Genomic DNA, 15,813 nt, shown 5'->3' with positions numbered 1-15,813 from the left:
ATTTGTTCTTTACAAATCCATGCTGGCTGTTCCCTATCACCTTAACACCTTCCAAGTGTTTGCAGATGATTTCCTTAATTACTTGCTCCATTATCTTCCCTGGCACAGAAGTTAAACTAACTGGTCTGTAGTTTCCTGGGTTGTTTTTATTTCCCTTTTTATAGATGGGCACTATATTTGCCCTTTTCCAGTCTTCGGGAATCTCTCCCGTCTCCCATGATTTTCCAAAGATAATACCTAGAGGCTCAGATACCTCCTCTATTAGCTCCTTGAGTATTCTAGGATGCATTTCATCAGGCCCTGGTGACTTGCAGGCATCTAACTTTTCTCAGTGATTTTTAACTTGTTCTTTTTTTTTATTTTATCTGCTAAACCTATCCCCTTCCCATTAGCATTCACTATGTTAGGCATTCCTTCAGACTTCTCGGTGAAGACCGAAACAAAGAAGTCATTAAGCATCTCTGCCATTTCCAAGTTTCCTGTTACTGTTTCTCCCCCCTTCACTGAGCAGTAGACCTACCCTGTCTTTGGTCTTCCTCTTCCTTCTAATGTATTGATGAAAAGTCTTCTTGTTTCCCTTTATTCCTGTAGCTAGTTTGAGCTCATTTTGTGCCTTTGCCTTTCTAATCTTGCCCCTGCATTCTTGTGTTGTTTGCCTATATTCATCCTTTGTAATCTGTCCTAGTTTCCATTTTTTATATGACTTACACTTACTCCTTGGGGGGGAGGGAGTTTGAGCTGGTACAACCAAAGGGGGGGGGATGACTAGAAGCTGTAAGAAGGAGTCCAGGGAAGGAACAACAAGGGCTGAGGAAAAGCATACCATAGTTGCCCAGTACAGGGTACCTAGACTGGAACCTGGAGCATTGGGTGGGCCTGGGTTGCCATACTGGCCACTGGGGAAGTGGCACCATCAGGACAGTGCTGGAGAAGACTGCCTGAGACTGTGTGGAAGGACTTTGAGTAAGCGCTAGAAGGGCTAGTAGTGACCCAGCTGAGTCATGAAGAGGAGGCTTCAGTTCCTTGAGCTGCAGGGCGAGTCAGGACAGGTGAAGACCAAATCAAGGCCAAGGTGAAGGCCAAATCACACTTGGAGTTGCAGCTAGCAAGGGATGTTCAGAATAACAAGAAGGGTTTCTACAGGTATGTTAGCAACAAGATGATGATCAGGGAAAGTGTGGGCCCATTACTGAAATGGGGAGACAAACTAGTGACAGAGACTGTGGAAAAAGCTAATGTACTCGATGTTTTTTTGCCTCTGTCTTCACAACAAGGTCAGCTCCCAGAGTACTGCACCGGGCAGCACAGTATGGAGAGGAGGTGACCAGCCCTCTGTGGAAAAGCTAGTTTAGGACTATTTAGAAAAGGCGGACGAGCACAAGTCCATGGGGCCAGATGCATTGCATCCGAGGGTACTAAAGGAGTTGGTGGATGTGATTGCAGAGCCATTGGCCATTATCTTTGAAAACTCATGGTGATCGGGGAAGGTCCTGGATGACTGGAAAAAAGCTAATGTAGTGCCCATCTTTAAAAAAAGGAAGGAGGAGGATCTGGAAAACTACAGGCTAGTCAGCCTCACCTTAGTCCTTGGAAAAATCATGGAGCAGGTTCTCAAGGAATCAATTTTGGAGAGGGTCCAGAGAAGAGCAACAAGAATGATGAAAGGTCTTGAGAACATGACCTATGAAGGAAGGCTGAAAGAATTGGGTTTGTTTAGTTTGGAAAAGAGAAGACTGAGAGGGGACATGATAGCAGTTTTCAGGTATCTAAAAGGGTGTCATAAGGAGGAGGGAGAAAATGTGTTCACCTTAGCCTCTAAGGATAGAACAAGAAGCAATGGGCTTAAACTGCAGCAAGGGAGGTCTAGGTTGGACATTAGGAAAAAGTTCCTAACTGTCAGGGTGGTTAAACACTGGAATAAATTGCCTATGGAGGTTGTGGAATCTCCATCTCTGGAGATATTTAAGAGTAGGTTAGATAAATGTCTATCAGGGATGGTCTAGACAGTATTTGGTCCTGCCAGGAGGGCAGGGGACTGGACTCGATGACCTCTCAAGGTCCCTTCCAGTCCTAGAATCTATGAATTTTGAAGCACTTAGAGGAGAGGAAAGTGATCAGGAACAGTCAGCATGCATTCACCCAGGGCAAGTCATGCCTGACTAAAATAATTGCCTTCTATGATGAGGTTACTGGCTCTGTGGATGAGGGGAAAGCAGTGGATGTGTTATTCCTTGACTTTAGCAAAGCTTTTGATACGGTCTCCCATAGTATTCTTGCCAGCAAGTTAAAGAAGTATCGGCTGGATGAATGGACTATAAGGTGGATAGAAAATTGGCTATATCGTTGGGCTCAAGGGGTAGTAGTCAATGGTTCCATGTCTAGTTGGCAGCCGGTATCAAGCAGAGTGCCCCAAGGGTCAGTCCTGGGGCCAGTTTTGTTCAATATCTTCATTAATGATCTGGAGCATGGGATGAATTGCACCCTCAGCAAGTTTGCAGATGACACTAAACTGGGAGGAGTGGTAGATATGCTGGAGGGTAGGGAGAGGATACAGAAGGACCTAGACAAATTAGAGGATTCGGCCAAAAGAAATCTGATGAGGTTCAACAAGGACCGAAGAAGCCCATGCACTGCTACAGACTAGGGACCGAGTGGCTAGGCAGCAGTTCTGCAGAAAAGGACCTAGAGATTACAGTGGCCGAGAAGCTGGATATGAGTCAACACTGTGCCCTTGTTGCCAAGAAGGACAACGGCATATTGGGCTGTATTAGTAGGAGCATTGCAAGCAGATAGGGAACTGATTATTCCCCTCTATTCGGCACTGGTGAGGCCACACCTGGAGTATTGCATCCAGTTTTGGTCCCCTCACTACAAGGAGGATGTGGAAAAATTGGAAAGAGTCCAGCGGAGGACAACAAAAATGATTAGGGGGTTGGAGCACATGACTTATAAGGAGAGGCCGAGGGAACTGGGATTATTTTAGTCTGCAGAAGAGAAGAATGAGGGGGGATCTGATAGCTGCTTTCAACTAAGGGGGGTTCCGAAAAGGATGGATCTAGACTGTTCTCAGTGGTAGTAGATGACAGAATAAGGAGTAATGGTTTCAAGTTGCAGTCAGGGAGGTTTAGGTTGGATATTAGGAAAAACTTTTTCACTTGGAGGGTGGTGAAGCACTGGAATGGGTTACCTAGGGAGGTGGTGGAATCTCCTTCCTTAGAGGTTTTTAAGGTCAGGCTTGACAAAGCCCTGGCTGGGATGATTTAGTTGGGGATTGGACCTGCTTTGAGCAGGGTGTTGGACTAGATGACCTCCTGAGGTCCCTTCCAACCCTGATATTCTATGATTCCCCTTGCTAGAGCCTTTTTTCATTGCAGTGAAAGACTCCAGCAGTGGGGAGCAGCTGAAGCCTTTCCCCACTGCCGGAGTCTTTCACTGACAAATATAGCTACACACTGCAGTGGTGACGAAGCTTGCTTTTCACAATGGTGTGTAGCTACATATACACTACATGCTGGTGACACTGGTGTGTAGTGTAGACATAGCCTCTGAGTCCCTTTGTCCTGATCACTTTATCTATATTATCTGCATTGTGATGGTCTGGAGAAGCCACTTATTAAATTATTTCAGCAAAGGAAAGATATGGGGATCTCCCTTATCCTCTGATTCTGTTAGAGTTCACCCCATCTCAGGATAATGCTAAACCATCTTCATCAGTACTTTTAACCCCAGGAATCATAAGTATCCATTTTAAGAATACATTTTTTTGTCTATAAAATGGGCCAAATTTTACTAGATGATGGATATTTCAAAAATTTTCCTTAGGAAAGATTCCCTTTGCTCCTACAAGACATTAACTGCTTCCTCACCCACGCTTTCATTTCTACAAGTTGAATACTGTGCCATACTACATTATACTCTATATATTTTTAAAGAACTCAGGATAAACTTTTCCTGAAAGGGGTACTTCATATACCGAGTTTTTTGCCAAATGGTGCTGCCGCCTCCCACCTTGGTTATGAGAATGCATAATTGTTTCAATGTGGAAACAAATGAACATATTTCCTAGTCCCCTACTCCTTTTGTTTGTAAGCACATGCATCCACAGGGCACAGGCTTTATCACAGGCAAAGTGAGAAATTTTTGTGGGAACGCTTGTTAAAACTGACAGCACACCATTTCAGCAATATGTCTAACAATGGCTTCAAACCACCATTATTCTTACATCAAGTGGTGAACCACCCACCACATATGGGGAACTAATGCAGTTTTTCTAGAGTCCATCCTTCCACTACAGACCAAAGATTACAATATCTGACATTTTAGCCTTCAGATCTGCCACAAGGATAGATACTATAGGAAGTAACAAAATAATTATGTGAGAAATATAATTCAGAGACGACACTTCCTTCATTCACATACCACTAAGGGCCAAACATACCAGGCGTCTACGTTCACCATTCATATGAAGGCTGAAAACTCCCTGTAGCGGGGTAGTCACCCCACTCCTGCCCTGAAGGGCTTAAAACAGCCCTGGGAGAGGGTTGTGGTGGGGAAAAACTAGGCTGATTGGGGGAAGCAGCCACAACTGGGGCCACGCCCCAATAGGGCCACAGCTGGCCCTATACGAAGGCTGAGGGCCAGAGGCTGGCAGACACACTCTCTCTAGTTTACTTGAGAGAGAAGGGCCTGGCTGCCTGGGAAGCTGAGAAGGGTATCTAGGGTGGAACAGTGCTGGGGAAGGGCAGAGGGAGCTGGGGAGCTCCAGCCTAGCAAAGCCCCAGGCTGCAGGCCAAGTTGAGGGCCCACAAAGGTACTGGGGCTGCAGAGGGGCAGCCGAGATATAGACAGAGGCAGCTGGTCCAACCCCCCTTGCCGATGAGTGGTTTATAGACTGCAATCTTCCCCAGGGAGAGGGGATGACTGGCAGTAGACACTGAGGCAAAGTGGGGATAGAGGGTTGGGGGTTCCCCTGGGAGGGGAGACCCAGAGCGGGGTTACTGCCAGGGCAGAACCCCAAAGTAAAGGGCACCGAGGTCTGGGAGAGACACAGGGGCCAGCGGCAAGCGAGACACCAGCCTGCAGAGGGAGCTCTGGGCTGTAAGAGCTAATTCCTGAGACGACCAGCAGGAGATGCCGCGCCAGAGAGTCGTCACCCCGTGACACTCCCCTATCCCTATCCTTATCCTATTCTTTCTCCTCATTGGGCTGGTGACAACCTTCAAATGAAGTTTTAAGATTCATCTTTACCTCACTTAATCTATGGACTCTGACCACAAATTCCATAGTATTCTTGGGCTAAGTGAGGTCTTTACTTCTGCCCTTCCTAGAGGGAAGACAGCATGTGCAGTAGCTGAGAGGTATGAGGTGTGGAACATGCTTTCAGAAGTCTTAAAAGAGCAACACTCCAATGTGGAAACTACAGAATCCGAAACACCAAAAAAGAAAATCAACCTTCTCCTGGTGGCATCTGACTTAGATAATGAACGTGAACACGCACTGACTGGTCTGCACTGTTTTGGATCATTATCGGGCAGAACCTGTCATCAGCATGGACGCATGTCCTCTGGAACGGTGGTCAAAGCATGAAGAGACATATGAATCTTCAGCGCATCTGGCATGTAAATATCTTGCAACACCGGCTACAACAATGCCATGTGAATGCCTGTTCTCACTTTCAGGTGACATTGTAAATAAGAAGCGGGCAGCATTAACTCCTGCAAATGTAAACAATTTTTTTTATCTTACCAATTGCCTGAAGAAGAAGTAGGATTCAGTGGACTTGTAGGCTGTTATTGTTTAACAGCACGATTAATCGTGATGAATTTTTTTTAGTTGCTTGACAGCCCTAGCTATTAACATAATTTTATATGGCAATATAAATGCTTAACTCTATTTTGACATTTGTTATCTGGTAATGTGGATTCACCAAGGACAAGTCATGCCTGACCTATCTGATTGCCTTCTATGATGAGATAACTGGCTCTGTGGATATCCGGAAAGCAGTTGATGTGATATATTTTGATTTTGGCAAAGCTTTTGATACGGTCTTCCACAGTATTCTTGCCAGCAAGTAAAAGAATTATGGATTAGATGAATGGATTATAAGGTGGATAGAAAGCTGGCTAGATTGTCGGGCTCAATGGGTAGTGATCAATGGCTCAATGTCTAGCAGGCAGCCGGTATCAAGTGAAGTGCCCCATGGGTTGGTTTTGGAGCCAGTTTTGTTCAACATCTTTATTAATTGTCTGGATGAAGGGATGAATTGCACCCTCAGCAAGTTTGCAGATGACACTGAACTAGGAGGAGTGGTAGATACGCTGGAGGGTAGGGATAGGGTCCAGAGTGACCTAGACAAATTGGAGGATCGGGCCAAAAGAAATCTGATGAGTTTCAACAAGGACAAGTGCAGAGTCCTGCACTTAGGAAGGGAGAATCCCATGCACCGCTACTGGCTGGGGACTGACTGGCTAAGCAGTAGTTCTGCAGAAAAGGACCTGGGGATTACAGTGGACGAGAAGCTGGATATGAATCAGCAGTGTGCCCTTGTTGCCAAGAAGGACAACGGCATATTGGGCAGTATTAGTAGGAGCATTGCCAGCAGATAGAGGGAACTGATTATTCCCCTCTATTCGGCGCTGGTGAGGCCACACCTGGAGTATTGTGTCCAGTTTTGGTCCCCTCACTACAGAAGGGATGTAAACAAATTGGAGAGAGTCCAGCGGAGGGCAACAAAAATGATTTGGGGGTGGGGGCACATGACTTACAAGGAGAGGCTAAGGGAACTGGGCTTATTTAGTCTGCAGAAGAGAAGAGTGAGGGGGGATTTGATAGCAGCCTTCAACTACCTGAAGGGGGGTTTCAAAGAGGATGGAGTTAGGCTATTCTCAGTGGTGGCAAATGACAGAACAAGAAGCAATGGTTTCAAGTTGCAGTGGGGGAGGTATAGGTTGGCTATTAGGAAACACTATTTCACTAGGAGCATGATGAAGCACTGGAATGGGTTACCTAGGGAGGTGGTGGAGTCTCCATCCTTAGAGGTTTTTAAAGCCAGGCTTGATAAAGTCCTAGCTGGGATGATTTAGTTGGTGTTGGTCCTGCTTTGAGCAGGGGATTGGACTAGATGACCTCCTGAGGTCTCTTCCAACTGTAATATTCTGTGATTCTATGAATGTATTATTGATGAGAGCAAGAGTCTCTGAGATCTCCTCATTTAAAGATTACATCTGACCACAATTTTTGTAACAAGTAACGAGATAAAAAAGCTAAATTAACTGTCTTGTGTTTAGTTGCAGAAGTGTTGCAAATTGAAAAGGTAAATCTCTTGAAAATCTGCTACAGGGGAAAAATCTGGAAAGGCGAATTCCCCAAACTTACTCAAGTCTCAACTGCTAAAATTATTTCAACTGTCTCTGGCAGTTAACTGTCTCACTGATACCCAATGTTCTATTCAATCTGTTCAAAATTCCAATCTAATAATTTTCTATTATGAGGCTGGGGTGCTGGGTACCTTAGTACATCATAAGAGAAGTTTGTTGGGGAACAATGATTAAAAGGCCCTAAAATAGAGGTATCCCTCAAAATGCAACACAGGGAAAAACATTTTTAATTACTTGGCAGCGCTAGTCAAGAGCTACACTCCATGCTTCCAGGAAAGAGGCAGAGAAAAAGCCTGAAGGTTTGGGGGTGGACTCAGCCTATTAATTTTTTTGAGTCAGCCACTTGGGCTTTCATTATGCTTTGTCTCCATACTTCCTGGTAGATGGTGCTCTAACACCAGCTGTTCTGTTCTTCCAGCAAGAGGGGAGAAAAGTGAGATGCTCAACAAAATTCAGTTTAAGAATATATTTGGTGACTTCTTCAGTATCTATGAAACTGGGAGCTTTTTAAAACTAGATTCTTTATATTGGTTCATATTTATTGTTAAGTTCTTCAGGATAAACATCTTAACATCTCTAAATATCAGGAGATATGCTGTGTTTTATATATCTTTTCTAAGACTGGAACCTGAAGTTAATGTTGAAAAAGTAACAGTACAACAAAGAACAATGTTACAGTTTTACAAACACAGACATCAGAAATCCAAGAAATTCTAGGTTAAGGTTAAATATAAAACAAAATAACCTTCAACAAATCCAGTGTTGTGAAGTATGGAAATTCCTAGTTAAATTACTATGAACAACCTTAACGTTGCCCCATGCTCCCCTACACAAACATACATACACAGTTCAACCACCTAGCTCAGGGGTCAGCAACCTTTCAGAAGTGGTGTGCCAAGTCTTCATTTATTCACTCTAATTTAAGGTTTCACGTGCCAGTAATACATTTTAATGTTTTTAGAAGGTCTCTTTCTACAAGTCTATAATATATAACTGAACTATTGTTGTATGTAAAGTAAATAAGTTTTTAAAAATGTTTAAGGAGCTTCATTTAAAATTAAATTAAAATGCAGAGCCCCCTGGACCGGTGGCCAGGACCAGGGCAGTGTGGGTGTTAAAGGTGCAGCAACTCAGCCCTGCGGTGCCTCCTGCTGGTTGTCTCTGGGAATTAGCTCGTCCAGCCTTCAGAGCGCCCTCAGCAGGTTGGTGTCCCCTGCCACTTGGCCCCTGTGTCCCTCCCAGACCCGGTGTCCCATTATCTGGGGTGCTGCCCCTTGGCAGTAACCCCTTTGTCTCAGGGTCTCCCCTCCCCAGGGAGCCCCCACCCACAATCCCCACTTGTCTTAGTATAAGGCTACTGCCAGTCATTGTCTAGCTCCCGCGCCCTGGGGCAGACTGCAGTATCACCCTACTCATCACCGGCAAATTTGGGTTTGGACCTGCTGCCTTTGCCTACCCCGGGCTGCCCTCTGCAACCCCCAGTACCCGTTGGCCTTCTGCTAGGCCACAGCCTGGGGCTTTTGAGGCTGGAGTCTCCCCAGCTCCTCTGCCTTTCCCCAGCCCTGCTCCACTCAGGTACTCTGCTCAGCTCCCTGCAGCCAGGTCTATCTCCCTCTACAGCTAGAGAGAGACTGCCTAAGCTTCAGCCTAGCAGCCCCTTTATAGGGCCAGCTACGGCCTGATTGGGGCGTGGACCAGCTGCGGCTGTTTCCCCAATCAGCCTAGGGTTTTCTCTCTCAGCCACAGCCTTCTCCCCGGGATGTTTAAAATCTTTCAAGGCAGGAGCGGGTGACCACCCCGCTACAGGGTGCCACTGAAAATCAGCTCGCGTGCCGCCTTTGGTAGGCGTGCCATAGGTTGCCTACCTCTGACCTAGTTCAACACAGTCCACACTTAGTTCAACCATTATTCAGCAAAAAAGTTTGTATTGATGCTGAAAATAGAGCTGACTGAAACCTTTACAGTTCCTGAGCTGTGCAGAAACAGCCATGATGGTTATTCCAGAGTTAAGTTAGTCACTAGTGAACACGTCCAAAACTAAACCACCCAGTTCTCTCTAAATTAGTTCTATGTACTAGATCACATCAAGGGCTCTTAAGTCAAACAGGTTTCTAGGCCAACCTGTTCTTAAAATATAATGTGACAAAGATGTGTCATTAACTTTTTGAAAATTATTGTAACATATATTTTAAGTTCCATACTTTTCAGATTCACTGCAACAGTCTCATCAAAATTCCACTTTGGCTAAAGACCACAGATGCAAAATCTTAAATATAAACAACTTTTTTGAGAGAGAGACAGAGAGAGAGAGATTGTATCAGAGGGGGGAAAATCAGATTCAGAATGGAAAGCCTGCTTTTGTCTTAATTATGAAAAGACTAATCTCTCTTTCTCACACACACACAAAACACTTTAGCACATATGAGTAATGCATCCATCCCAAACTCATACCGATAAAACCTGACATACCACACCTTTTATAGTCTATTTGATCATATTGTACATGCACATATTGATGGCTACCTTTTTGCTAAGTCTTTGGTTTTCTTTTTCCATTTTCAGAATCTTTGAATTACTGCCTTCTACAGAACCCATTGCATTTTGTAGCTCTTCCACCGTCTTCAGCAAACTTTGGTTTTCCATTTCCAGCTTCAGCAATCTACTTGATGTCAATTCATTCACTTCATGGCCAAGTGACTTTCGTGGCACTGTAAGATTTAAAAGAAATAGAGGTTACTTATCATTAACTGAAGATCTCTGAGGTGAGTCTGTGAGACTTGTGGGATAAAAAGGCCTGCACCATGATCCTCCAAAATCTTCTAGTCAGCATTGTTTGTTGGGGCCACTCAGACCTCTCTCCCCCACCTAAGAACAACTATGAAATTGTGGATGAAGGAGGACTGAATAAAAGATTACTAACCTCTCTGTAACTGTTGTTTTTCGAGATGTGTTCCTCATGTCCATTCCACTTTAGGTGTGCACGTGCCACATGCACAGTTGCTGAAGATTTTTCCCTCAGTGGAATCTGTCAAACTGGCTCTAGTGCCCCCTGGTGCCATGTGCTCATGCGTTGGTATAAGGGTCCAGGCCAGCTCTGCACCCTCTCAGTTCTTTCTGGCTGGCTAACTCTGACCAAGAGGCAGAAGGGTGAGTTGTGGAATGGACATAAGCAACACATCTCAAAGAACAACAGTTACAGAAAGGTTAGTAACCGTTTTTTCTTTGAGTGTTTACCCATGTCCATTCTATGTTAGGTGATGCCCAAGCAGTATCTTAGGAGATGGGCTCGGAGTTCATAGACATGTAGATTGCAACACTGCTCTATCAAACCTGACATCATCTCTAGCCTTCTGGGGGACGGTGTAGTGGTATGAAAAAGTATGCACCCACGATCAAGTCACTCCTCTACAAATATCCTAGATTGAGAGCTGGGCCAGAAACGCTGCTGAGGAAGCTTGAGCTCTTGTCGAGCGGGTGGTCAAGAGGGCAGGAGGTGGGGCACCCTCCTGCTCACAGAATGTGCAAATGCAGGAAGTGATCCAAGATGAAATTCTTTGGATTAAAATTGGCAGGCTTTTCATCCTGTCTGCTACTGTCACAAAGAGTTGCATAGACTTACAGAACGGTTTGGTCCTTTCTATATAGAAAACCAGGGCCCGCCTAACATCCAGAATGTGGAAATGCTGCTCCTCTCTATTTGTGAGCAGTCTGGGGAAGAATACTTGCAAGAAAATAGTAATCAGGTTATGAAACTTCGGGAGGAATGCAGGGTGGTGGTGAAGTTGTACCTTGTCCTTAAAGAACACTGTATAAGGGGGTTCTGACGTAAGGACCCTGATCTCTGACACCCTCCTGGCCGAGGTAATTGCTACCAGGAAGGCAACCTTCCAAAAGAGGTACATCAAGGGGCATGATGCCAGTGGCTCAAAGGGAGAAGCCTGTGAGTCTTGACAGAACCAGGTTTAGGTCCCATGGTGGAATGGATTCACGAATCTGAGGGTACAGTCCCTCTAAGCCCTTGAGGAAGTGAATGGACATTTTGTGAGGAAAAAATGACCTACCATCCACCAAAGGGTGGAAGATGGAAATGTCCACTAGGAGTACCTTAATCAACTAAAAGGCTAGGCCCTGATGTTTCAGATTAAGCAGATACTCCAGCATAGACTGGAGAGGTGACCTACCGGGTGACAGGCCACATGGAGAAACACTTCTACTTGGCAAGGTAAATCACTCTAGTAGATCGTTTCCTACTACATAGCAATACCTGGTGGACTTGCTCCGAACAGGCCAGCCTCACTGCATTTAACCATGGAGCTTCCATGCATTCAGGTGGAGGGCCTTGAGGTTTGGGTGGAGAATCAGCAGTGATTTTGGGAGATCAGGTATGAGAGGGGAGGGAGCGGCATTGGGTTTACTATAGGTCCAATAACGTGCCAAACCAGTGCTGGCATGGCCATGCTGGGACTATAAGAATAAAAGATGGTTACCTTTCGTAACTGATGTTCTTCAAGATGTGTTGCTCATGTCCATTCCATTGTAGATGTGTGTGCTCACCACATGCACCGGTTCTGGGAGTTTTTCCCTCAGTGGTAGCCATAGGGGACCAACTCTGGTGCCCTCTGGAATGGCGCGCGTATGCATCAGTATAACGGGCACTGCCGGCTCCCCCCTCCCTCAGTTCCTTCTTGCTGGAACTCCAACATAGGGGAAGGAGGGTGGGTCCTGGAATGGACATGAGCAACACATCTCGAAGAACAACAGCTACGAAAGGTAACCATCTTTTCTTCTTTGAGTGCTTGCTCATGTCCATTCCATTGTAGGTGACTCCCAAGCAGTACCATCAGAGGCGAGTAGGAGTTCATGGACATATTGACTGCAACACAGCTCTGCCAAATCCAGTGTCATCTCTGGCTTGCTTGGTGATGGTGTAATGCGCTGTGAATGTGTGTACCGAAGACCATGTTGCGGCCCTGCAGATGTCCTGGATAGGGACTTGCACCAGGAAGGCAGCTGAAGACGAGTGAGTCTAGTCGAATGAGCCTTCACTATTGGTAGAGACACAGCCTGCACCAACTCATAACAAGTATGGATGCTGCTTGTGATCCAATTCGAAATCCTCTGAGGACACCAGAAGGCCCTTCATCCTGTCAGCTATCGCGATAGAGAGCTTGGTGCGCTCCAGGTAGAATGCCAGGGTGCGCCTGACATATAGAGTGTGCAGCAAATTCTCCTCATTGCTCGTGTGAGGCTTTGGACAGAACGCTGGGAGGAAGATATAGAATCATAGAAGATTAGGGTTGGAAGAGACCTCAGGAGGTCATCTAGTCCACCCCCTGCTCAAAGCAGGACCAATCCCAACTAAATCATCCCAGCAAAGGCTTTGTCAAGCTGGGCCTTAAAAACCTCTAAGAATGGAGATTCCACCACCTCCTTAGGTAACCCATGCCAGTGCTTTGCCATCCTCCTAGAATAGTTTTTCCTAATATCCAACCTAGACCTCCCCCACTGCAACATGAGACCATTTCCCCTTGTTCTGTCATCTGCCACCACTGAGAACAGTCTAGATCAGGCCTGCACAACTCGTAAACCGGCGAGGGCCATATTACTCCAAAGAAGACAGCTGAGGGCCAAAACCCCCTGGCCCTGCCGAACCCCCCCCCTCCCCAGCGCCACCCCGCCCCGCGGAAACAAACCCTCCTTCCCCAGAAGGGGAGGAGGGATAGCTCAGTGGTTTGAGCATTGGGCTGCTAAACCCAGGGTTGTGAGTTTAATCCTTGAGGGGGCCACTTAGGGATCTGGGGCAAAAATCAGTCCTTGGTCCTGCTAGTGAAGGCAGGGGGCTGGACTCTATGACCTTTCAAGGTCCCTTCCAGTTCTAGGAGATAGGATATCTCCATTAATTTAAAAAACAGCGATATTGAACCTTTGTAATATGTTATAGTGGGCTCCTAAGGTAGTATAATTAAGGTAAAAGAAAAATGTCTTTTTGCTAGAAGTAGAATAAGATCTCCCCCCCCACTTTGTAATCATTGCCCTGTTGAATGAATGAGGTGTGAATGAGGAAGGCATGGAAGGCAGCACCTACAGACAGCTGCAACCCTTGGAGAGGGGATGGGAGCCAGACCAGATCAGTAGACCAGGTCAGCCATCAAGTCACCGCTTGCCTCCTCAGCCCCGCTTCCCCACCGCCGGCTCACCTGCACCCCCGCCACTGCCCGCCCACTCGCCTCCTCAGCCCCCACACCCTCGGCTCGCCTACTCACCCCGCTCCCTCACCCACCGCTTGCCTACTCACCCCCCGAGGGCCGCACAGTGAGCCCACCTACTCACCCCCCGCAGGCCGCAGAGTGAGCCCACGCGGGCCACATGCGGCCCCCGGGCCGCATGTTGTGCAGGCCTGGTCTAGATCCATCCTCTTTGGAACCCCCCTCAGGTAATTGAAGGCTGCTATCAAACCCCCAGTCACTTATCTCTTTTGCAGACTAAATAAGCCCAGTTCCCTCAGCCTCTCCTCGTAAGTCATGTGCCCCAACCCCCTAATCATTTTCATTGCCCTTCGCTGGACTCTCCCCAATTTGTCCACATCCTTTCTGTAGTGGAGGGGCCCAAAACTGGACGCAATACTTCATGTGGCCTCACCAGTGCCAAAGAGGGGAATAATCATTTCCCTCTATCTGCTGGCAATGATCCTACTAATGCAGCCCAATATGCTGTTAGGCTTCTTGGCAACGAGGGCACACTGTTGACTCATATCCAGCTTCTCATCCACTGTAATTCCCAGGTCCTTTTCTGGGGAACTGTTTCTTAGACAGTCGGTCCCCAGCCTGTAGTAGTGCGTGGGTTTCTTCTGTCCTAAGTGCAGAACTCTGCACTTGTCCTTGTTGAACCTCATCAGATTTCTTTTGGCCCATTCCTCCAATTTGTCTAGGTCACTCTGGACCCTAACCCTACCCTCCAGCGTATCTACCTCTCCTGCCAACTTAGTGTCACCTGTGAACTTGCTGAGGGTGCAATCCATCCCATCATCCAGATCATTAATGAAGATGTTGAACAAAACCAGCTCCAGGACTGACCCCGGGACACTCTGCTTGATACCAGCTGCCAACCACAAATCGAGCAGTTGATCACTACCCATTGAGCCTGACCATCTAGCCAGCTTTCTATCCACCTTACAGTCCATTCATCCAATCCATATTTCTTTAATTTGCTGGTAGGAATACTGTGGGAAACCATATCAAAAGCTTTGCTAAAGTCAAGGTATATCATGTCCACCGCTTTCCCGATATCCACAGAGCCAGTTATCTCATCATAGAAGGCAATCAAGTTGGTGAGGCATGACTTGCCCTTGGTGAATCCATGATGACTGTTCCTGATCACCTTCCTCTCCTCCAAGTGTTTCAAAACGGATTTCTTGAGGACCCGGGGACTGAGGTGAGGCTGACAGATCTGTAGTTCCACGGATTCTCCTTATTCCCTTTTTTAAAGATGGGCACTATATTTGCCATATATAAGATATCCTGGTTGACATGGAAATGCGACACCACTTTTGGCAGGAAGGCTGGATGGGTCCACAGTTGTCCTTGTAAAATACCGTGTACGGGGGCTCCGAAGTGAGGGCTTTAAGTTCAGAGACACATCTCGCCAAGGTAATAGCTACAAGGAATGCGACCTTCCACAACAAGTGGGAAAGGGAACAAGAAGCCATAGGCTCAAAGGGCAGATTCGTGAGCCTGGAGAGGACCAGATTAAGGTCCCATTGGGGAACTGGGTCCCAGACCAGTTGAAAGAGTCTTTTAATGCCCTTCAGGAACCTGATCGACATCTCATGCGAGAACACCAATCTACCCTGGATACAAGGATGGAAGGCCGATATGGCAGCGGTGCACCTTGATCGAAGAAAAGGTGAGACCCTGGTGCTTTAAGTGAAGCAGGTAATCCAGAATGAACTGCAGAGACAACTGGGTCGGGGAGCTATTCCACTCTGACGCCCAGTAGAAGAAACACTTCCACTTTGCCAGGTAAAGTGGTGGAGGGCTTTCTGCTCTCCAAGAGAACCTGCTGTACCTGACTAGAGCAGGATTGTTCCTCTGGATTCAGCCACGCAGCATCCAAGCTGTGAGGTGGAGAGAGGCAAGGTTCGGGTGTAGGAGTTGACCGTGATCCTGTGAGAGTAGGTCCGGGTGGCTGGGAAGTGGCCATGGGGCTGCAACAGCCAGGTCCATGAGCATGCCGAACCAATGCTGGAAAGGCCATGATAGGGCGATCATAATGACCTGTGCCTTGTCCCTCTTGATTTTTGAGAGGACTTTGCTGATGAGCAGAACTGGCGGGAAGGCGTACATCAGGTGCCCGAGCAAGACAGGAGAAAGGCATTGGATAGTGAGCCTCTACCGAGGCTTTGGAGAGAACAAAACTGATGACAGTTTCTGTTCTGTCT

At 46.7% G+C, this 15,813-nt stretch overlaps 1 protein-coding gene across 2 annotated transcripts in view; it reads right to left on the bottom strand.

Moving 5' to 3' along the window:
* Positions 1 to 15,813, bottom strand: part of CCDC88A (coiled-coil domain containing 88A) — a gene marked incomplete in the record, with an annotated part of 358,950 nt that overhangs the window by 122,199 nt on the left and 220,938 nt on the right. For both annotated transcript variants that reach the window (XM_034764306.1, XM_034764307.1), the window contains 1 exon segment: positions 9,900 to 10,084. In XM_034764306.1, the coding sequence (XP_034620197.1) occupies positions 9,900 to 10,084 (185 nt within the window).

This window comes from Trachemys scripta, chromosome 3 (assembly GCF_013100865.1).
Source record: "Trachemys scripta elegans isolate TJP31775 chromosome 3, CAS_Tse_1.0, whole genome shotgun sequence".
Lineage (NCBI taxonomy): Eukaryota > Metazoa > Chordata > Testudines > Emydidae > Trachemys > Trachemys scripta.
This window is presented reverse-complemented; position numbering and strand designations above follow the sequence as displayed.